General features: G+C 35.4%; 1 protein-coding gene across 47 annotated transcripts in view; it reads left to right on the top strand.

Moving 5' to 3' along the window:
* Positions 1–23,363, top strand: part of PTPRD (protein tyrosine phosphatase receptor type D) — a 2,329,646-nt gene that overhangs the window by 2,225,171 nt on the left and 81,112 nt on the right. For all 47 annotated transcript variants that reach the window (XM_017949398.3, XM_017949394.3, XM_017949399.3 and 44 more), the window contains one exon: positions 15,173–15,296. In XM_017949398.3, coding sequence (XP_017804887.1) covers positions 15,173–15,296 — 124 coding nt within the window. The remainder of the gene's footprint in view (positions 1–15,172; positions 15,297–23,363) is intronic.

Genomic DNA, 23,363 nt, shown 5'->3' with positions numbered 1-23,363 from the left:
GGTGAAACCGCGTCTCTACTAAAAATACAAAAAATTAGCCGGGCGAGGTGGTGGGCGCCTATAGTCCCAGCTACTCAGGAGGCTGAGGCGAGAGAATGGCATGAACCCGGGAGGCGGAGTTTGCAGTGAGCCGAGATCGCACCACTGCACTCCAGCCTGGGCGATAGAGTGAGACTCTGTCTCAAAAAAAAAAAAAAAAAAAAAAAAATTTTTTTTTTCTTTCTTTTTTAATGTTGTGGAGAGAGAGTCATGCTTTGTTGCCCAGACTGGAGTGCAGTGACGTGATCTCATGTCAGTTCACTGCGACGTTGAACTCCTGGGCTCAAACTATCCTCCTGCCTCAGGCTCCCAAGTAGCTGGGACTACAGGTGTGCGTTACAACCTTTTGTGGCTACTTTTTACAATTTTTTTAGAAACGGTATCTCACTATGTTGCTAAGGCCAGTCTCGAACTCCTGGCCTCAAGTGATAATACTTTTGATTTTGAAAGAAGCAGCTATTTTTACAGGGACATTATCAGCAGACAGACATGTATAAATATCCTAGCATGAGTATGGTTACTCAAATTTGCCGTTATTGGATCTGAGAAGGTATTTTTATTCTTCCAATATACTCTAGGCCGTGTTCAATTTGTACAACTTGAATGGTCTATAGCTTAGCCAATGGATTATTTTCAGTAATTTTGATAATCGATATAATTGCTATAAAGTCTATGCATTTACAGCTATCAGCATTGATAGAACATACTCGAAGAATGCATCAATCTGTTATCCTCAGGTCTGTAATCCTGGTATGTATGATAAGACTACATGTAATTCCAAAAGAAATACATTTCCCAACCTCAAAAGACTTTCACAGAAATTAAGACAAGAAATGATTAAAATTTTTTAAAAAAATGTATTTTACATACATTTTGCATGCACTGGGCTAGCCATTTTATAGACTACACAGATGTATACCAGACAGTATTTCTGTTCAGGAACTTAGAGTTGGGGAAATAAAGAATTGTCAAATGAAAAGATAAGTTATGAATTCAAACAACTTTACAAGAAGAAATGCTGCAAGGCTAAATGTAGCTAGCTGCCAAATGGATGCTCCAGTCTGTAACATGATAGTGGCACACGTGGAAGCATGTAAGAGAGAGCTCCAGGCAATAAAGAATTGGAGAGTGAGATTTAAGCTGAACCTTGTTGAATGGAAGGTAGGATTTAGAAAAAAAAAAAAAAAAAGGATAAGAAAGTGCTCTCCAAGCAAGAAATATTCCAGTGCGAAGAAGTCAGAAATGAGAACCTCTGACATGGACAGATGAAAACAGAGCCAAAGGCTGGAATTTAGAAATATTCAGTAGGACTGATTATTGAGTTGGTATGTACCCTGAGGACCACAACATGGCAATTCCTGGCTTTAAAGAACATTAAGTCAGTACAGGAAGCAACATAATATAAAATAAGTCAAATGTAGACAGAGAGTGCAATAGGCATTCAAAAACGAATCACCCCAAAACATTTAATAATCTTTCAAAGAGAACTAAAGCTAGTTTTTGAAATTTCAGCATTAGTATACCTATGTATTTAGATTACAGTTACTGTTTCAGCTTTGTCTTTGCACACAAGCTATAATTGTGAGCTTTCTCTTGTGTTTTTTATTTAATGTCTACTGCATCCCCTTAGTATAAATATGCCTTTCACTGGCAACCTACAATTTGATCATGTAGCTGTCTCTCTCACAGTAGTTAACAGAATACTTGAAAAGGTGATGGTAATACAGGATGACAACTGCTATACTTTTTCTGTGTTCAGACTCAGTAAACTATGGTTATGTAGTTAAGCAATGCAGTTCTTTGTCAATGACAGATTTATTGAAGACAAGCTTTCAGAAGCTTTCAGATTCTACTAGAAATCCTATTAAAGTGCTATCCATTAAACCATTAGAGTAGTCATTAAAACTGTTAGTGTAGACTTGTTTTTCATGAGTTATTGGTCTCTCACCATTCTTAGTAGTTTCTGCCAATACAGCTCTACCCTTTGCTGCATTATGGCTATTCAGTTCCAAGAATGTGCATTGGCTTTCTCTCTTTTCCTGCAAAATTTATGGTGTGTGAGGGTTTGGGGGTAGCACTGTTGGGTGTGTAGAAGCAAGGGAGAACTTGAGATGTGTCTTTTTGTTCCCAATTATTAAAGTAAAGATTATACTTAAGATCCCACTCTTTTGGATTTGATAGGAATCATGTTAGAATCTAACTATATATTATAGAAAGCTGTGACTTGTCTTTCATTATCAAAAAATTTTGGAAATAAAAACTGTAGGATGAATGCATCATTAAGCCAAAATTGACAGAGTTATCTGGTGTTTAATCCATTTTCCTTACTGTCCACAGTTTTTAAATAAGGAATTATGCTCTATGAAAATAAATTTATAATTTATGCATTTATTAGAGTGTAGTAGTTGAGAGCTCTGTCTTCAAGGTCAGGAATCCCTGCATTTACATCCCAGCTCTCCTAATTTATGGACCACCAAGAGTGACTCGTGGAAAGTATCTTAACCCCTCTACGTCTCAATTTCTTTATCTGTAATATGGAGATAACAATATCTAAGGTACCTCTAAATTTAAGAATTACTTGAGATTCTTTAAGTAGTGATAATCCACCCCTCATTGTCATCATCATCCTCAAAATCAGAAGTGATTTAACCTGATTACTTCTCACTACCATTCTTTGGTGTGTTTAGAGTAAGACAGTCTAGTCTTGTGTTGGCCCTTCAGTATTCTTTCCTGATCATAAATCTACACCGAACTTACCTTCATGGACCCCAAAAGCCAGCTGAAAATTTTTCTATGGATTTCACAAAATGCCCTCCAGAGTGTTGAATCCTACAGTCTGCTGCTTCTGCCTCTGACATGACAAGAGGCAGTCACATGTGCAGTTGTGAAAAGTATTCTGCAACTCTCTTTTTTTCCCTCTTCCTGGAAAGTAGTACAATGTTCACAAATGGAAAAATTAAAGAACATGGATAGTAAACATAAGGAAGTAAGTTAAAATAATTGTCATTTATCACAGCTCAGAGATAACTGCCGATAGCATTGGTGTATAACATTCTAGGTTTTTGTATGTGTGTGTATTCATATATGAATTCAGTGCATATGTATACATATGTATATATTTTAACAAAAGTACTGTTTTATGCTTTTACTTTCCATGTCACTAGATGCGTAACAATTTTAATAGCTTCATACTTTTTCATACAATCTGCTATTATATATTAAGGCTATTTCCAAGTTTTTCAAAGTTATTTTAAATGATTGTATACATGTCCTATACATGTGTTCAGGGGAAAGATTTTTTCTTTCACTTCAAAGGCTTTCTGACAGAATTTAGTATCTGAAGTCTAACACCAGGAAATGGATGAATCAAAGACTGACTTAATTTTTGAAGAAGGTGCACAGTGGGGTGAATTGAGCCAGGTAGAGAAGGCAAAGTGATCCCAAGGCAGGCTTCCAGACCTTGAGAATACCTTGATATGGTCACTTTACAACTTGCTTCTTAGTTCTGAAACTTGAGAGAGATCTGTTTTCTGAAAACCTCACTTTCATTAGTGTTGTGATCTTGGTGGTCATGTAATTAAGATGTGACAACTAAATGCTACCATCATTCTGAGAGGACCAGGTTTTCATAGTCATCGTCCTCCCTGGCCCTCCATTGTCTGCCTGTCTATGCCTTGTTTTCTCTCCTACTGACCGACATAGCATTTTTTTAGATATGTTAATGCACAAGTTTTTAAAAGACATGTTAATTTATGTTATAATGTTTAGAATATATTACATTTGAAGACATATGTCATGGTTGAATTGTGTAATACTCAAATAATAGAATAAGTCTACGGTTTTATTTCCAAAGCACTAAAAATAAAAAAAGGAAATTATGGCATAATTACATTTAATATTCCAATCACAGTTTTAAATATTATAAAATATTATATGTGATATGCAAGATTAAAAATCATGTCTATAGAATGAATTATCAGTTTGTAAAATTAGTTCATTTACTTTGATCATAATTGAATACATATCCAATTACAATTGAATACATATCCAGCCAGCTTATGTACTGCACATTCCTTCCATCTCCAATGCTGTCTTAGAAGGAGGAAAAAGTGATTATCTGAATGGGCTAAACTGTTGGTTTGTTAGAGAGCACAGTAAATGTGTGCCGAGAAACAGATTCTCTGCTTTCTCCCTTTTTCTCTCTTCTGTGCAGCACCATAGGTAAGGTGAACAAGGGTGAATTATGGTAAGGTCAGCTACTTTCTGTCATTCTGGATTCAATATCTCATTGCTGCATCAATAGTGTTAGATAATTAGAGATAGGTATTGCATTGCAGAAATTTCTCTTTACTTTTTCCCACCCACCTATCCATGTGATAGTTTGTAAGTGTACTTAGGTTTTAGCAGAGACTGCCATCTCTGCCATCAACAGACAGTCTCTGTCTCTCTCTCTCTCTCTCTCCCCCTCTCCCTCTCTCTCCCTCCCTCCCTCTCTTCTTCCCTCCCTCTCTTCCTCTCTCCCACCACCCCCCGCCCCTGCACGCCTTCCCTCCCCATACATGTACACGCCTAACTGATGGTAATGACACTGTCATGAAGCTTGCCTAGATATAGATGTAAATATGAGGAAGTGAGGTAGAGCCAGCTCTACCTTGGGGTGGTCATATAATTGCTTGCCCAAACTGGGACACTTTGAGAGTGAGAAAGGGTCCTATTAATAACTACTCTGGGATGGTAGGTGTGAACTGGGATGTAGGGACTACCTAACTCAAACTCAGCCTATTTTAGAGCTCCATTCTGGAATATTTATCCTTCCATCTGATCACATTCCTCCATTCTCCCTATAACTCCCAACATAAGTGGCCTTGAGATCTTTGGGGAGCACAACTGTTCAAACAAGCCAAAAAATGAAAACAACTATTATATTAAAATAGCCAACTAATTGTATAAACCCATACTGCTGTGCACAAAATTGGGTAATATGGTCTATACAGAACTGTCATTGGCAAGTAGCCATTATGTGTTACTTCCAAATAGTAAGTACATATGTAAGAGTTGGAAAACACAGTACAAAAGGCTGTCACAGGATAGCTTAGAATGAATTTCAAATACACAAAAGTCAAAGATGGCTTTTATGAATTGGGTTGCAGCCACTTGTGAGCTGGGAGGCATTCTATTTCTTTAAATTTTGTTTTTATATCTCTGGCCTATTCCAGTATATATTTGTTTTATCACACCTTTGGAGGAGAAATTTATTTAACTAGTTCTGAGGTTCTAGGGTAAAAGTAATTGTTGCTGTATATCCTACCTGTAATGTATCTTAGCTATTCATTCCACAAATACATTTTAAAATTCACTATATGCTAAACACAGAACATACAACATCAGATAAATCACAACCCCATAGCAGTGTTCTCAAGTGATTCCATTTTTTTCTAGAGGTCTAATATGTAAGATCATCAATGCAATGATTTTTTTCTAATATTTAACTTAGAATAGTCTCTACTTTTACAAGATAAAACTAATATACATTTAAAAATACTAATCTTTGAAAGTAATCTTAACAACAAAAAAAGAAAAAAAAAGAAAGATACTAAACTCTAAAATTCTAGATTGTGTTTATTTGTTCTAGTCTTTCTAATTTTATCACATGTGAGAGACAAATACAAGTGACACTTTAGATTGTAAATACTTTCTAAGACACCTGAGCACCATGGGTATAAGTAGTAATGATCATCCTGTGTGTCTTCTTTAATTAGACACCTATATTTAGTATGGTACATTGCTACCTTACCTGCAAGGACTAATGATATTAATGGCAAGGGGTTGTTGGTATATATACTGTGCCTAAAAGGCACATGTGGATAGTCGTGTTTTTTAGTGAGATAGTTGTACTAAATACATTTGATATGAAATGGAGTACAGGAGTTTTTTAACTGATTATTTGGGATTTTCTGAGTTCCGACAAAGACTGGGAGAAAACATTACTCTTTCTTATTTCATTTTGGATGTAGAATTTTTATCTCTTTCTGAATCAGAAGATCAGATTTGAAACGCATTGACTGAACATTAGCAAAAGTTTATTTATGTTTCAATTTAGAAATTCATCTGTTCCCTCCACCTGCATCTGAAACTAAATATGGGAAAAGAAACAGACTTAATAAACAAACTTTCTGTCAAATGACAAGCAAAGCAATGATGAAAGTCTAAAATACGTCTATGTTTAGGATGCAAAGTAAAAATAATAGGAAGAAATATAGTGTGTTTAAAATTAGGTTAGACATTGTCATATTTGATTAAAAGAATTACTGTTATCACTGAAACTCAACTAATCTGACTTCTTAAAATGAAGATGATTTATCTTAACAATTTCCCTTATAGTGTTTCTTAAATGATGTTGTAATATCAGTCACACAACAATTGTGAAACTAAGCTATTCATTCATAATTTGTTTTTTCTTTCGAATCTACTTATATACTGGGTTTTCTGAATGGTCAAGTTTCTATTATATGAAATGCAAAAAGGGAGAAACATATGCAGCTATGCTCTTTTTTGTTATCTCTGCCAGAAAAGTAAATCAGGTTTCAAATTGCATAGATGGACATGTTATATAGTAAATAGGAGAGCAGAAATAGATTTATTTGTATAAATTGGACAGTTGCTTCAGTTTTGTACTTCACTATCAAAAAAGGCACAGTTAGCATCAAGGAGAATGCAGATATTCTTTGGAGGCTAAGATTGTCTTCGATCCGGGATGTTCCTATACAAGTCACAAAGTAGAGGCAAGAGAAGGCAAAACATCTAGCATTCTTTTAGTGATAACTGTGCATCAGGTGCTTTACGCTTAATACTTTGGGATCTATACAGATGTGTCAGCATTTTCAAAGGGCAATGAGGAATTAATGCATTCATCTAGTTAATTTGGTGCCAAAAACTGTTACCTTGTTATCCATAGAAAGGATGCAGCTGTGAATTAATTATTCCTAACTAATTAACTAAAACACTAATTTATTAACACTGTAAATTAGTGTTTAATGCTGCACATTGATTGTATTTGCTAGATAATTTTGTCTGTTACCTATACTCAATAATATACTCTTTAATGTTGCCATACTCTTTAATGTTTCTAGGTGTGCACAACCTATTTTAATATTTTGTTTAATGAGATGGGGTCTTGCTATGTTGCCCAGACTAGACTCAAACTCCAGGACTCAAGACGTCTTCCAGCCTCAGCCTTCTGAGTAGAGTAGGTGGGATTACAGGCACATGCCACCTCACCAGGATCCTCTTTAATTATTAAATATCATGGTCCATAAGTGATTTGCAGATCAAGTGATTTCTTATAAATCATTGTAATTACATTTTACCAATTCAGTCAACATTGTCTATTTAAACAAAGCAGTTTAATAAATTTCTAATAACATTTTCTTGCCCCAAACTGCCTGGAAATTATTTAACACTCTTTGCTTTTTCAAATAACATCAGAAATTCTAATCTGTGAATTGTATTTGTAAAGTGATTTCCAATCACACACTCTATACTTAAGAACATTAACTATATAGAATTCAGAGATGTGAGGAAATAAAAAAAGAACATCACGTATAAATCTGTCCATCTCTTTATCTGATGTAGGAGATAAATAGCTAAAAATGAAAATATTAGGATTAAGACATATCACTGATCTTATTCCTCTAGAACATTGTCTTTGGAAACTAGAAAGGTCTTTCTTCTGCGTTGAGTAATATTCAGGAAAATGTTTGGCATATTAAAAAGCAGTGTATAGTATTGGGTGTGGTGACTCACGCCTGTAATCTCAGCACTTTGGGAAGCTAAGGCAGGTGGATCACTTAAAGTCATGAGTTCGAGACCAGCCTGGCCAGCATGGCGAAACCCTGCCTCTACTAAAAATACAAAAATTAACCAAGCATGGTGACACATGCCTGTAATCCCAGCTACTTAGGAGGCTGAGGCAGGAGAATTGCTTGAACCTGGGAGACAGAGGTTGCAGTGAGCCAAGATCATGCCACTGCACTTCAGCCTGGACGACAAAGCCATGACCCTGCCACAAAAAAAGTAAAAATAACAATGAAAAATTAATATAAAATTTAAAAAAGGAAGTACATAGTTAAAAAAATCTAGTTATTTAAATTTTCAATCTTAAAGTTTTATGTTCTTTTTTGAACTCTTACTTGGAACGATCTCTCAAAAATAATCTTTTCTATAGTCACACACTAAAATAGTAAAACAGCTTATCTGAATTCTAGAGAGTACATCATGTTGCCCTACTGAGTTAAAAAAAGAATTAAGTATTTTTGGTTTTGTTGTTGTTTTTCGTCATTTTTAATCCACATTAGATTAGGATAATTCTAATATACTTCTGGGAGTAAACGGTTTCCTCAGTGAAATAAACTAATTCATCTTTAGTACTGTGATATAATTGAGAGTAAGTTATCAAAATTTTACCTCAAATATTTACCCATTTCCCATGAATTAATGATTTACTATGAGCATAGTTTATCCTTTTTGCTTCCCTACATATCAGTTCTAATAATATATATTATCACTTTAAGTAATTTTCTGTATTTGTTATATAGTATGTTAGAGTCAAAATTTCAAAGGAAACCATTAGACAACAGGTAAAGCTGATGCATTTTATCACTTATCTGAAGCCAGAATTTTAACTTTGTACAAAAATATGTGACTGAAACACTTTTTGATGTCTTCAATGAGTGTGGTATGTTTATATATTTTCTATGTCTTTTCTACTACTAAAGGTGGGGCACTCCCACATCCATTCATTTGTTAATACTGAGAGTCTTGAAAAGTCTTTATTTCAATCCTTCACACTCTAACATTCGCCTAGATCAGAGGTGCTCTTATAGAGAGAAACTCAATACGAGTTGATAACTAATTGGATAAAGAGAGATAAGAGAAAATGAGGACACAAACCTGACACTGGGTTGACGTTAATAGGGAAAGGGAACACAGAGCAAACAGACCCAAGTTGCCTGACTGGCTGGAGCTAACCAGGGGCAGCCAGAAAGCTAACACCCTGTTCTCTGACTTCCAGATTTTGTTCACCACTAGTCTTTCCACTCCTTCCTCACATTTCAATTTCTGAAACATCATAGGATTCAACTGAACTCATGCTCTTCTCTTTGAAGAAAGTATTCATTATGCCAATTGCAGGCTTTTACTAATTGTGCAAAATATAGCCCTTCCCATCTATGCAAACATGGTCTTTTCCAAATGGGCATATATTAATTTACCATTTTCAAACAGAGAAGAGAGAGACAATGAATGAGAATTTTAAAAGGCATAATTGCAGAATACACAGTGAATTGTAGATTGTTCTTCTAAACCTCAGAAAGGACTTGAGAATATCTCAGAGCCAACCACACTAGGAACCAAATGAGCCTACTGAAGGGGAGATTTGTGAAAAGATAGTGTTTCTTTGGAAGTTAAGGTCATTGAAAGTTCAATTCCCTGTAAAAAGAATGGTTAGTCTGACCCATGGTTTGACTAGTGAAGTAACTGGTCTATTCCTTCTATATAATTAAATTTTTGTTAGTTGTTTTAAAAACACACAAAACCAGGATGAATCTTTTTTTGTGTGGTTTCTCTTTGATGAGTTTCTAAAGGGAATATTTTGAGGTTTTTCTTTTGGTGGGATGAGGGAAAGTGAAACACAGAGCAACTAGTATTGTGTGGTGTTTTGCATATTTGAATTATATTTTTCTTCTGGGTAAAAAGGTTGATTTTTGCAGAATGATTAAAGGACTTTGCTTTAAGATAATGACTTCAGCATTATTGAAAAAGGTTACTCCCATATCAGGATATAATTTTACTCGATGACTGTAATCTGATGTTCAAATTGATGATCACTCTCTTGTTTGGAGTTTAGAATTACAAATAGAGTTCAACAGTACTACACAGATTGTTCCCAGACTTCCGTGCATTGTGTTTCAAGAGAATAGTTGAAAGGCAAGTGTGAAACCTTCAAGGAATCTTCTCCAGCTTAAGTAGAGAGAAAGCATCTTATGGTGGATGGGCCCTCAGCCTCCAGGTCCAGAATGTGTGGACCCCGAGGCTGTCCTCTCTCCCTGCTACCTGTTTGACCCTGAGAAAGTTATTTGACTTCTCTATACCTCAGTTTCCTCATCTACGGAACTGTAATCATATGGCAACTACTTCTAGGGTCTATGCGAAGATAAATGAGTTAGTAAGTACCAAGCACAAAGAAAACATAGTAAATGTTATCTAAGTATTAGTTGTAACTACTGGATATATTTATATTTTAATTCTGAATTTTTATCGAGAATACAATGTGAACCTCTAATCCGTCTGCTACATATAGCTTATTTTTTCAGTTACCTAGTTTGAGATAAAGTTCTAGTTGATTAAATACAAAAGATTAGAACTTTCACACCATCCAGTTAAAGACTAAATAAATGCAAAGTGTTTTATATTAGTAAGTATCTGCTTGAGACTTTCCCGTTGTTCTTGAAATCACTCACAATAGGATTTTTTTTCTTCTATTGGGTCACTTTTTCTGAGTAAGCAAAGCCTTTGAGTTGAAGATCTGTTGTTAGCATTAGAAAGGTTTAGTCACAAGCTGAGGTCGGAAGGAGGAGTCAAGTGCCCAGTGTGCAGGCTGGGAAGCAATGTAAAATGGTTCGGCATCTTGGTAAAATTTTAGATGCTCTATAGGGTTCATCCAATATCTTTCTTTCAAGGAGCTTTTTGATTGGCTGGAGACACAAAAAGTATGATGAAGTAGCATTTCTGTTTGTGAATTCTGTGATAATTTATGAATTTCGTATCATGTATAAAAGCGTATTAATCAACTTTTAGTTGAATAAATCTGGCTTGCTTTATTTCTAACTTGCAAAATTCTCCACAATGGAGACTGAAGAAAGCCTGGCTAGGATTTCAGCTTGGGAAGGTAAAACTTCAAATTGAGTGCTGGGAAGGCAAGGGTATCCCACAGAAGATTATTTGGGTGGACAGAGCTAAGTAGACATAACTATGAGTCAAGCTCAGGAAAACCAGACACTAACAACAACAGACCCCGAAGAAGTAATTGAGTCCATTAAGAACAAAGGAGCTTATTTCAAATTGTTTTGAATAATTAATATTTGGGTAACCTCAGCTTAGCTTTATAGTAAAAAAGATGCATGGTCAGGGTGGACTGACCGAAAATAAAGGGTTGAAGTGAAAGTCAACTTTTACATTCCTCAGGGTCTACATTGCTTTTTCTCCATTTTGGCCATTTCACTCTTCCTTAAGAGGACAGCAGCAACAGAAGCCTGAGAACAGAGAGGCAAAGCAACTGTGTCTGTCACCAGCAATTAGGGTCTTACTCATTCATGATACCTTTGCCTTATTAAGATGGATAATTGAAATTTGATTTTCCTCAACCAGTTTTGTGTGTTTCTTGAAATACAAAAGATCTTAGTATACCTCACCAACTTTCAGTTGTTATTCTTCTTTACTGAGTTTACTGCTCTCAGCATTCTGACAGGCTCCAAAAATAATGACCTGTGTTGTGTTTTGTTAAGCGTTCAGTCAGACAGATAGATACAGATGGATGAGTGCTGTGTTGCACAAAGACAAGTCAGCATTATTTAATCAATGTTTGTTTGATCCGTGTAAAACGAGTATAAATGTAAGCTGCATCCCATCTGTTTTATCACCCATGTGAAGCCAACCTCATTTTTAAAACTTGATTTCTTATGTAATTGCCCCAGAATGACACAGGATGATAAGTTGGGAAGAAATATCATTTGGGCTGGTGAGATAAAGGATAGTGATGTGTAGGTGTGTTTCTTAAGTTGGGCTTCTTCCTTTTGCAGTGGCATTCTGGATAGTTAAATAGCATCATGGCTTAGTCATTACCGGCTGTTAATTGTCAGTTGAGCTTTGGAATCCCACAGACCAGGTTTGAGGGTAACTGTATGAATCTAACTGTGTGAGCTTAGCCAAATTACTTAAGTACCAGGTAGCACAGAGCCTGTCACAAAGAAGACCCTCAGTAAGAATAATTAAATTAATCTTTCTTTACTTCAATTTTATCACATGCCAAATGGAAAAAGCAATACCTACCTTACAACAGTTGTGAAAATCAAGCATAATTCTTCATGTGAAGCATAATGACCTAGCACGTATTATTATAATTATCCTGTTATTTGTTGGTCTTCATCTCATGGGCCACACTTTAAACCTAAGCATATTATCTAACATATGTGGCACACAACGCATGTTTCTATTACTCATTTTTAAAGTCTTCAACGTAGGTATCAAATAAGTTCTTCAGAAGGCTGAAAACATGTCAAGAGTGGAAATGGATAGGAGTTTACAATGTCTTTCAGTTAATAGATGCAATTTCATTGCTGTAAGTAAATGCGTGCCGTCTTATACATCTGTGAGTGATCTTAGTCTAAGTAAAACAAGGATATCAGAGGGAGTGATATCTTCTACCAAAAGCACTGTACATATATCAGTGAGCTTAGTCACTTCTTGGGATGTTTAAATCATGTGTAAGAAGCTTATGTATCCAATAATGTTCATCAGTGTAAAGTGGAATAGCAGTGGTAGTTATAATTCCATGATCACATACTTAATCACTAAGCCATATGATAATGAGTGTTAAGTATTATAATTTTGGTATACTGTACAATGAAGTTTCCATAATTTGTTCTCTAACTCCCATGTTATATATAGGAATTACTCTGTGATTTCTCTTTATGAACTTCTCAAAAACATTTATTCATCAGTTCTATTCGTTTGCCTAAATAACATCTGTAGAACCATTTACTGAGCCAGGTATAGTGTCGATGCAAAGATGACTAAAACTGCATAGGTAGGAATTTAGAATTTAGGCTGTAGGTCACACAGAGCCAGTGGAAGTTATTAAATAGGGAGCCAACCTGTCCAGAGCTATGCTTTAGAAAGACAACTTTGGCAGCAGTATGAAGAGTGGATTGGAATAAGAGATTAGAGAAGGGATTTCAATCAGACAACAGATACCAATGTTCTGGATGTAGGAAGTAGCAGTGAGATTGCAAATTTGAGAGATTTTTAAGGCAGGCCCTCACCACCTAGTGGAGCTGCTCTGTGTGGATGGACATGGTTCAAGGTTGACTTGAAGGCTTCCACCAGGGCATCTGAATGCTTCAGTATCTTCGGCTCATAACATGCTTGGGGAGAATTAATTTCTGCAAGGGAGATGAAAAATTTCCCTGGAAGAGCAAACTAGAAAGTCCCTTAATTACATTAGTTTTCAGGCTCTAAGGTATGGATAATTATTAATATTTTCCTGAATACTGCTCAGTGATTGACTATTTTATGTATAGATTAACACAGGCTAAGAAAGGAAAACAGTTTAATAATCCTTAGTAAATTCGAGGCTGAAATCTATACCGCTGAGAATTTTAGAATGCTTGGAGGTTGTTCAAGACTGTTAAGAGACTTGACTCTTTACACTTGTGGTTTTAATGTTGTGCTGAATTGCTGAATTCTGTGCCTTTTGACAGAAAGTTTGCACATCTTTAATATTTTGATAGCTGTTGGGGATATGTTTTACTCCCAAATTCTAGATATACACATAAAGGCATGAAAAATATCCAGCATCAAAAATAACTGCTAAAAATTCTGTTAACATAATATAGTATCTTTTTTAAAAAAAAATATTACCTGGGTATAAACCTGTTTTATCATTCTTGAAAACTTGATTTTTATCATTTAAAATCATGTTTGTGTAATTAATAAACTTGTGTTTCCATATACCAATGAAATTATAAATCTTAAATATTATCAGCATCCTAGGATGAAAGAAAAACTATTTTGATTTCTATAACATTTCAGGAAATAAATTCCCCTAGAGTTTTATGATCAAACCTGAATTTGGTCTTGAAATGATGATTCTACTTAAATATTTTTAAATTACATACTTTATATCTGTTTGATATTTATTTTAGATTATTGAATAATTTTGGTTGAAATGCACCATCAAAGAAAGGGATAAAATCAGAAAAAAAAAACTAATATTAAAATCAGGAATAAAAAGCAAACTATAAACATAGTAACACATAATAATACATAGAAAAGATATAATGATGAATAGAAAAACAATTAAAACAATTTATCTGCAGTGGGTTATATGTTATTAATCTAAGATGAGTATTAACTTTAACTGACCTCCCTTCTTTACTGTTCGTGCTAGCTATTTGAATTGTACAATTTGCCTTGGTCGTAGTGTGTTACAGAGAAACAGACAAAACGTTAAGTTGCCATTAAGTTGTAAACATTAGGTAAAGAATGAACAGTAAAGCCTGTGTCCATTGAAGCCAGTGAAAGACTAGTCAACTTAAAGACTCAGCTTAGGTCCAGATAGGAAAGAATAGGGAAGAATAATCAATATAAAATAAAGTTTACAGAACCGGAAGGAATATTGAACCAAGATAACTGGTAAACTACAGCAGCAGAGAGGGAAATGGAAAAGTGAAAAATAAGAACCTGCCTTTCCAATATTAACAGAACATCTATATTGATTTCATTTTTCTTTTTTTTTTTTTTTTTTTTTGTTTTTTTTTTTTTTTTTTTTTTTTTTTTTTTTTGAGACGGAGTCTCGCTCTGTCACCCAGGCTGGAGTGCAGTGGCCGGATCTCAGCTCACTGCAAGCTCCGCCTCCCGGGTTCACGCCATTCTCCGGCCTCAGCCTCCCGAGTAGCTGGGACTACAGGCGCCCGCCACCTCGCCCGGCTAGTTTTTTCTATTTCTTAATAGAGACGGGGTTTCACCGTGTTAGCCAGGATGGTCTCGATCTCCTGACCTCATGATCCGCCCGTCTCGGCCTCCCAAAGTGCTGGGATTACAGGCTTGAGCCACCGCGCCCGGCCGATTTCATTTTTCATTTGAATCAATGTTGGTGACTATCACTGTTTCTTCAATGATTAATCATTTTTTTGTTATGCTGGTTATATTAGTGTTCAGCTTCACAGTTAGGATCATCTTGATGAAGTATGGCTTTAGAATTTTCCTGTTAAATCATGTTTATTACTAGTGATAAATGCCTATAATCTGGTGGTTTTCAGTATTGATTTTATGTATATGTGTTGTTTTTCTTTTAAAGTCAATTGACCCTGGCCAGCAGTTCACATGGGAACATTCAAACTTGGAAGTAAACAAACCAAAGAATAGATATGCGAATGTAATCGCATATGATCATTCTCGGGTTCTCCTATCAGCTATAGAAGGTAAGGAAATGCAGACATCACTGATACTTTTATTTTCATGGATTTGAGTATGTGCATGAGAATATTGTTTTAGTGAGTTTATTAACCATCTATGAAAGTAATTAAGATGGCTGTGCCTGGTGGCTCATGCCTGTAATCCCAGCACTTTGGGAGGCCGAGGCGGGTGGATCGCCTGAGGTCAGGACTTCGAGACCAGCCTGGCCAACATGGTGAAACCCCGTCTCTACTAAAAATACATAAACCAAACGGGCATAATGGCGGGTGCCTGTCATCCCAGCTACTCAGGACGCTGAGGCAGAAGAATTGCTTGAACCCAGGAGGCGGGGGTTGCAGTGAGCCAAGGTCATGTCACTTTACTCCAGCCCCAGCCTGGGCAACAGAGCAAGACTGTCTCAAAAAAAAAAAAAAAAGAAAAGAAAAAAGAAAGTAATTAAGATTCAAACATAGCTTTTTCCCACTTTTTCTTTCTCACACAAATAAATTATACATAGGCACACAATATCCCTGATACCATATGACAGAAGTGCATCTCTCATTACCTTCTTGCCTTTACCCTAAAGATTGATAATGTAGTTGATGTTTTATATGGGAAGCAAATTGAGGTTGCCCATTTTACTGATGGTTTTTGGTTGTTATGCATGAACAGGTGATTGTCAGAGAGGCCCATAAAGTAAATGGTTATTTTAAAAGGGCAGAGGGAATTGTTTGTTTGTAAATAAATCTGGGTATCCGATGGGGACTGTCTACAAGTTCAGAGTTCATAATGTGGTGATTAATATAAATTAAGTACGTTGGAAATGTCTAATTTCTCTAATTTGTGGACTGCTTGGTAATCTGTCTCTTAGAATTTCAGTAAGAAGTACTTTCCAGAGGGAACGGTTGTTCCTAAAAGGTGAGGGTTACTCCTCAAATCTATCCAGCTTCATTAAGGATTCATGAGGGATCATTTTTCCAGTGATAAATCCCTTTTGTGTGGCATGTTAAAACAACTAGAAGTTCATCTTCAACACATAGTATTTTCATTAGTTATTGTGGCTACAGTAGCACATTGGATTGGAAAGTCCTTAGAAAATAGTTTAGGAGGCCACTTAAATCTTTCGCTCTAACAGTCAACCTGGATCACCCTTGGTACATGCCATGTTCACCCTCGTTAGTGCCCAGAAGAGTTTTATGGCCTCTTCATACTTGAAGGTTCACTGTTTACTTTCTTGAAGATATTGTAGAAAACAAATAAATTATACTAGCTTCAGACCCGGTTATTTTAAGGACTTTACAGTTGAAAGATGTTCATCTGTAGTTGTTTGAGTACCTTTCCCTTTTTTCTGCTTCCGAAATCTCTGATGACCACCGCTTTATTTTTTAACTCTGACCACATCTCCTACCTGCTTCCTCTATGTCCAAAATTTATATGAAAGTGAAACTGCTTGAAAGCCTTCTCAGGAAGCACCATATGCTATTCAGACATTTGTTTCCAGTTTTTTGGGAAGAAAAACTATCTTTCAGCATTTGAACAATCCTATACCTGTGGCCCTCCTTACCTCAACATGGCATTGTTTTGCATAGATATATTTTGTAGAATTCTCATAATAAATTTACTTTGGATGGTGGAAAATACTATAATCCCTTTTTTAGGCACCCAAAAATACTAGGTGTTCAAGAGTTAGCTTTTTTCCACACTGAAAACAATGATTTAAATTTATTAAAATTTTACCAATACTAGATCAGGCATAGTATTGTCAAGTGGGTAATTGCTTCTTTTCAAATTCTGTTTAAAAACTGTAATTAATATATATGAATGATTACCTTACATTTATCTCTATGTTTTCCATTTTAAAATGTGAAAAAATATAGAGTTTTTGTGGGGGGTCTCAAGTCTCTTAAATCATCTCCATAATAAATGAAAAACTAAACCAAGTCACAAATAGCAGAGAGAAATCCTTTTTCCATTAGCAAAAGCAAGGTAAATTATTGAAATAAAATAAAGGAATGTAAGTTGAGAATCTATTTGGCATGATCTTGCCTGGAGAACTTGCCAGTCTGCCTTTGCTGTATTGTAGCATTGTTTCCACTAAGAATTAGGTCATTCAATAACTACCACTTCCCTGTACTTTTACTCACTTTGTCATTATTTTTCTTAACCTGTTATTTTCCACATCTTAACAGTAAAGTTTGTTGAGGGATAAAAAATATACCTCCTTGTATCTTTATTCTGATGGTTGGAAACTAAGCACATTTCATTCCTATGCTGGTTTTATATTATAAAAGCAAAAGCACTTGAGTCACACGAAAACCTGCCTTTTTATAGCGCTGTGTTCACAAATACATCCTAAATCTAGAGCTGACCTAAAAACCAAACGTCTTTCAATGTTAAGTGTTATGCAAAAGGTTAGAAGCATTTAATTGAAGTTTATGAACTATAGAGAGCTTTCATCTAAATTACAACCGTGAACAGCATTTTATCTTAAACTAAGTGCTAACGAGCAGGTATTCATGAGGGCAGTCAATCATCCTGTATCTTAAACACAGAAGAGAAAATACTGGCAACTGGAACGACAGAAGCACTAATTGAGGCTTCTCCTCTAAAGACAGCTTTGATAATACAGGGCCAGCTTTTAGTATATTGAAATATTAAGTGATTTCATGCACAATTTATAAAACTTAATGTGCTTGTTTTGCGTTCCAACCAATGTTACTAACTTAAGTGACTTTGGTTGAGAGTTTTAATTTGGGTGTTTTTGTTCTATTCTCAGTGGTGCTACTTACTCCTTACATTATTTTGCAAAGTGATCTGACAGACATTAGAACAACAAAAACTGGAAGTGGCCACAGTGATTGATGTTGTCTTTATATTTGTTTAATAGAGCAAGTGTATACCCTACTTCCACTGAGAGAATAACGGGGTAAAATTAAAAGAATCAGGAATTGTGTGTGGGCACTAATGTGCTTACTGAACTTTTTGAAAATAGTGGTTCTTGGTGACATCTTTCCAAATCACAGTCATTTTATTTAGGCTAGGAAAAATGCAGAATAAATACAAAGGAGTCCTAATTACAAAATGGTTTCAATTGTTTAATTATAGGGTAAGCAGTATGGAAACAGAATTGAATTTTTGACAAATCCAATTACCATTGGCATCCCCTCTATGTTTAAGCAGTTCTTAAGAGAAAATAGTAATTCCTGAAGAAAAGGGCAATAGGATTTATTTTAATGAGTTAAGATAAATATTTTCTACAAAAATCTAGCTAGTATGATGGTGTGTTCCTATGGTCCCAGCTGCTCAGGAGGCTGAGGTGGGAGGGTTGCTTGAGCCTGGGAGGTGGAAGCTGCAGTGAGCTGAGATCATCCCACTGCACTCCAGCTTGGATGACAGAACCAGACCCCATCTGGGGAAAAAAAAAAAAAAGTAAATATTTTCAAATAAAGACCAAATGGAAGCTAATACTTGGATATGCATAAGCAGAATGTATAATATATGCTTAAACTTGTAGAATCCAAAGTTGTTCACAGGGTGAACTATATATATATATAGTCTTTGTTGTTGTCTTTGTTGTTGAATTGAAATATATATATGTGTGTGTGTGTGTGTGTGTGTGTATATATGTGTGTGTGCGTGTGTGTATATATATATATGTGTGTGTGTGTGTGTGTGTATATATATATATATATTTTTTTTTTTGAGACAGAACCTTGCTCTGTTGCCCAGGCTGAAGTGCAGTGGCGCGATCTGGGTTCACTGCAAGCTCCGCCTCCCGGGTTCACGCCATTCTCCTGCCTCAGCCTCCCAAGTAGCTGGGACGACAGGCGCCCACCACTGCGCCTGGCTAATTTTTTGTGTTTTTAGTAGAGATGGGGTTTCACCGTGGTCTCAATCTCCTGACATCATGATCCTCCCGCCTCAGCCTCCCAAAGTGCTGGGATTACAGGCGTGAGCCACCGCATCTGGCCCCAGAAAGTATATTTTTATTAGGAAAAGAAAATGGACAAACCACAAGATGTAGAACAAGGAAATCTGAGGTTGGGTCACTAACCACCTAGGTAACCCTGACTTCTTTGAATATCAGTTTTCTCAGCGGTAATCTCTTTCATTTCTGACTTCTAAGAGTTATCTCTATGTAGTTTCCTTATCAGTTGTTTTATTTGCTGTACACAAGAGTCTAATGAAGCAGCAGTATAAGCATTTTGCTAGATATATAGGTATTCACATTTATAGATGAGAAAACTGAAGCTCAGACAGGATTGGCCCAGAGTCACACAGTATATAAATAATATAACTCACTAGAATCCAGCTCTTCTGATTCCTGGTCTGGGACTTCCACTTGCCCACATCACTCATAATACTTTCCTACTGTTGCAGGATGTGACAGTGTCTTAAGTTACTTAGCATGGGTGAAAAAGCTTAATCTTATCTTTTTGCCTAAAAATCTATTTTATCTTTTGGCGTTAGCGTTACGGATAACACAAATATTAGGTTTTAGAACTTCATTTCCTATTTCCTATCTCATTTCCTATTTTATGACATGACTAACCTGAGACGGGGACACAATATGGGAATCATCAAATGCATCATTCAAATGGATCAGAGTCATAAGATTGCAGAACAAATGTCAAGTACATGTAAACCTAACGATAATACAGGTGATCTGCTTACCTCAAATATTGTTTCATGTATCTTTAATTTCTTATTAACCAAGGAGTATCAATTAGTGGCAGGTTATTATAATGCCTTGTAATTAGCAAAAATTAATTATTGCAGTCCTGTATAAAAAAGAGGTTGTTGTTCTAAAGTATAATTAATCTTCACTGCTGCAAGACTATGTTTCCATTAGTAGGGTTATAATTAGCATTTTGTTTTAAAAGCCATATTGACATGGATTTTTAGAAAAGTGTTAGCCAAGTCTAAATATAAAGCAAAATTAAAATACTGCTTTTCAATTCAGCGACAAAGACAAGACATCATAATAGATATGATTATCTGGTTATCGATTACATGTCAAGCACCATGATATGGAGGCCCAACCCCAAAAGCTAGTTGTCATGATCTGAATTTACGGATGAGGAAATGGAAGCATTTAAAAAGTCAGCAAACTTAAGTGTGATCAATAGATAATAAGTGATAAATTCAAAATACTAATATATGTCAGTCTCAAGGCAGCTGTTCTTCCCATTAGTCCATGCAGGCCCAGAGTGGCTTTTGAAATCATTATAACCCTGCCTATGTACATCAAACCTAATTCAAAACTGATGCCTTTTTGGCTGGGAAGATTGTGTAAGAATTTTGAAATACACATTTTGAAACACATGATAGAAATCTTAGAACTAGAGGTCTTCAGTTGTGTTCATAGACTCCAGTCAAGATGAATTTTTCCAAAGAATGACATAGAAATGATTTTCAGGTGTGTTTTTTTGTTTTTGTTTGTTTAATCTCACTTTTTAAGGTATATTGGGAAGAATTCTGAATAAAGAGACAGAAAACTGAAAACTAAATTTCGGTTTAAACAGCAATGTGACCTTAAGCTTTTCACTTAATGCAGTTAACATTAACTCTTTGGGGAAGCTGGATCCTTTTGACAATTTCATGAACATTTTAAACCCCACTTGAAAACATAGAGCACTTACATACCTTATTTGTATGCTAATTTCAGAAAGTTCATGGATATACAATCTCTTTGCAAGTCCATTCTCCAGTTTAGGAAGAACCTATGACTTAGTGTCTTTCGTTGTTTTCTTATAAAACAAGGATGTGTAAGACCATTTCTGCCATCTCCAAAATTCTGAACATTGATTCTAAATCCTGAGATCAAAAGATAATATAAGTAGGCAAAAAAATCTTAGACAATATAAGATTATCTTCTTCAAGAAAGAAAAAAAGAAAAAAAGCTAGTGGGCTTATTCTAAATAGGATTATTGCCTACTATGTGACTTTCGCCATAACAGATTTAAATGGTTTTATCCATGAGAAGGTTAGAAGTGAGGAAGAATAAACCTAGTATGTAATATGCATTCTTTAACACTAGTGCTTATTAATCTGATTTTTTTTAAAAAAGCTTAGTAAAATAGGGATCCATGTCTTAGTCCATTTGTGCTGCTATAACAAAATACCACAGACTGGGTAATTTATAAACGATAGAAATTTATTCCTCATAGTTCTAGGGTCTGGGAAGTCTAAGATCAAGGTGTCAGCAGGCTCGCTTTCTGGTGAGGGCCCGGTCTGTCTGCTTCCGAGATGGTGCCCTGTTTTGCTGCATCCCCTGAGGGAAAGAATGCTGTGTCCTTACATTGCCAAAAAGATAGAAAAAGGGCAAACTTAATCTTTCAAGCTTTTTTATAAGGATCCTAATCCCACCCATGAGGGCTTTGCCCTGACAACTTAAGCATTTCCTAAGTCCCCATCTCTCAGTACTATCACATTGGTGATTAAGTTTAACATATGGATTTATGGGAACACATTCTGATCAGAGCAGTGCATTAATTTTTTCTTATAGAAAGGGTCATATATTTAAAGTTTCAAAACATAAATATATTTATTCACTTCATCTCTTTAATAAGTACCTTCTTAGGAGGGCCTATATGCTGCTCAAGAACCTCTTTCCTAATAACGCATCCTAAGGTCTGCTTGCTTCTGCAGAGCTTGCTTGGACAAGTTGCTGAGCCTTGGTTTCCTCATCTTTATAATGAGATTATTAATAGTACCTACTTCCTACAATTACTAGGAGGATTAAATAAACTAACATATGTAAAGCACCTGGAAGAGTGCCTGGCACCAAGAAAATGTATAATAAATATTGGGAATTGTTAAGATTATCTTTAGTGTTATGCATTTTATTACTACTACAGATAGGCCCTTTTAACTGCAGATGAAATTTCTTTGGTGTGTGATCTATGGAAAAATTAATAATATCCAAATGAGAAAACTGCATATATTTGAAGTTTTCTGTGATGCAAAAGAAAACACTGGTGCTTGATAAATGGAAACCAGATCCATAATAGCATTACAAATTTCAACAGGGGCAAGAATCTATTCTTTTAAATGGAAATTCAAATATATATCATCTGCTGTTTGATTTGCAAAACAGGAACAATTCAAAAAAATCCAAGCATAAATAATATAGATGATGTTACAATAACTTGATTATTTGTGAGATGGGCAATTTTACCTTTGAGATGAGAAAGCTGCTAACATGGAATCACAGCCCATAAGATAAATCCAGTGAAAAATAAATAAATAAAGACAAGAAACTACTGCTATTCCTTCTGTAATGTTATCCACCATTTGCCACCACACTAGTGCTCTGTGTTTCAGTTGTGCCTTAGCCTCTTCTGCAGAGTGTTCTGTGGATAAGTCTATAGCAATTCATTTACAACAGCAGTCAGCACATGTTAGCATATTCTCCAATGTCACATTGTACCCATGCTGTAAAATATCTTTTTCTTTTATTTTTTTGGGCAGGGGGCCTATCTGGTAACCGGATGTATTTTCAACAAGTAAAACAAAACCAAATAAACCTAGGAAAATATGTTAATACAATCTATCCAACATTTTCTAATGGAATGTTAGTTATAGTGAATATAAATGTTCCATTTGAAGTTCTAACATCAAAACAATTACAATTATTGCACCCAATAAGGAAGTCCTTTGATAGCTGCTGTGTGCTCCTCCCCATATTACCTCAATAAATATGATCTCCTTTTCTCCCTCTGAATTTCTCTCCCCCTCTTCCCTGACACTAGTGAATAGTTTATTGGCACCTCATGTTTGTTTTATCTTGCTCTTGAAATTCTATTTAAGGTACTAAAGGAAATTTATTAGAATGTATACCCCATCCCTTAAGAAACTCATTTAAAAAAAAAAAATCCCATCCAATTATTGGTTGAGTTCATTTTTCTCACACTCTTCATCAATCATTGATTTAGGCTGATGGCATGGTTTCTGTAGCGTTTTCACTTTTTCTGTTCTCAAGTTAGTTGTTTACAACTGTGATGAAGTTTAATCATTTTATTTCAGGGTACTTTAAAAAAAATACATAAAAGCATTTCTTTTTCTTTTTTTTTTTTTTTTTTTTGAGGAGC

The sequence above is a fragment of the Papio anubis genome, chromosome 13 (genome assembly GCF_008728515.1).
Source record: "Papio anubis isolate 15944 chromosome 13, Panubis1.0, whole genome shotgun sequence".
Taxonomy (NCBI): Eukaryota; Metazoa; Chordata; class Mammalia; order Primates; family Cercopithecidae; genus Papio; species Papio anubis.
This window is presented reverse-complemented; position numbering and strand designations above follow the sequence as displayed.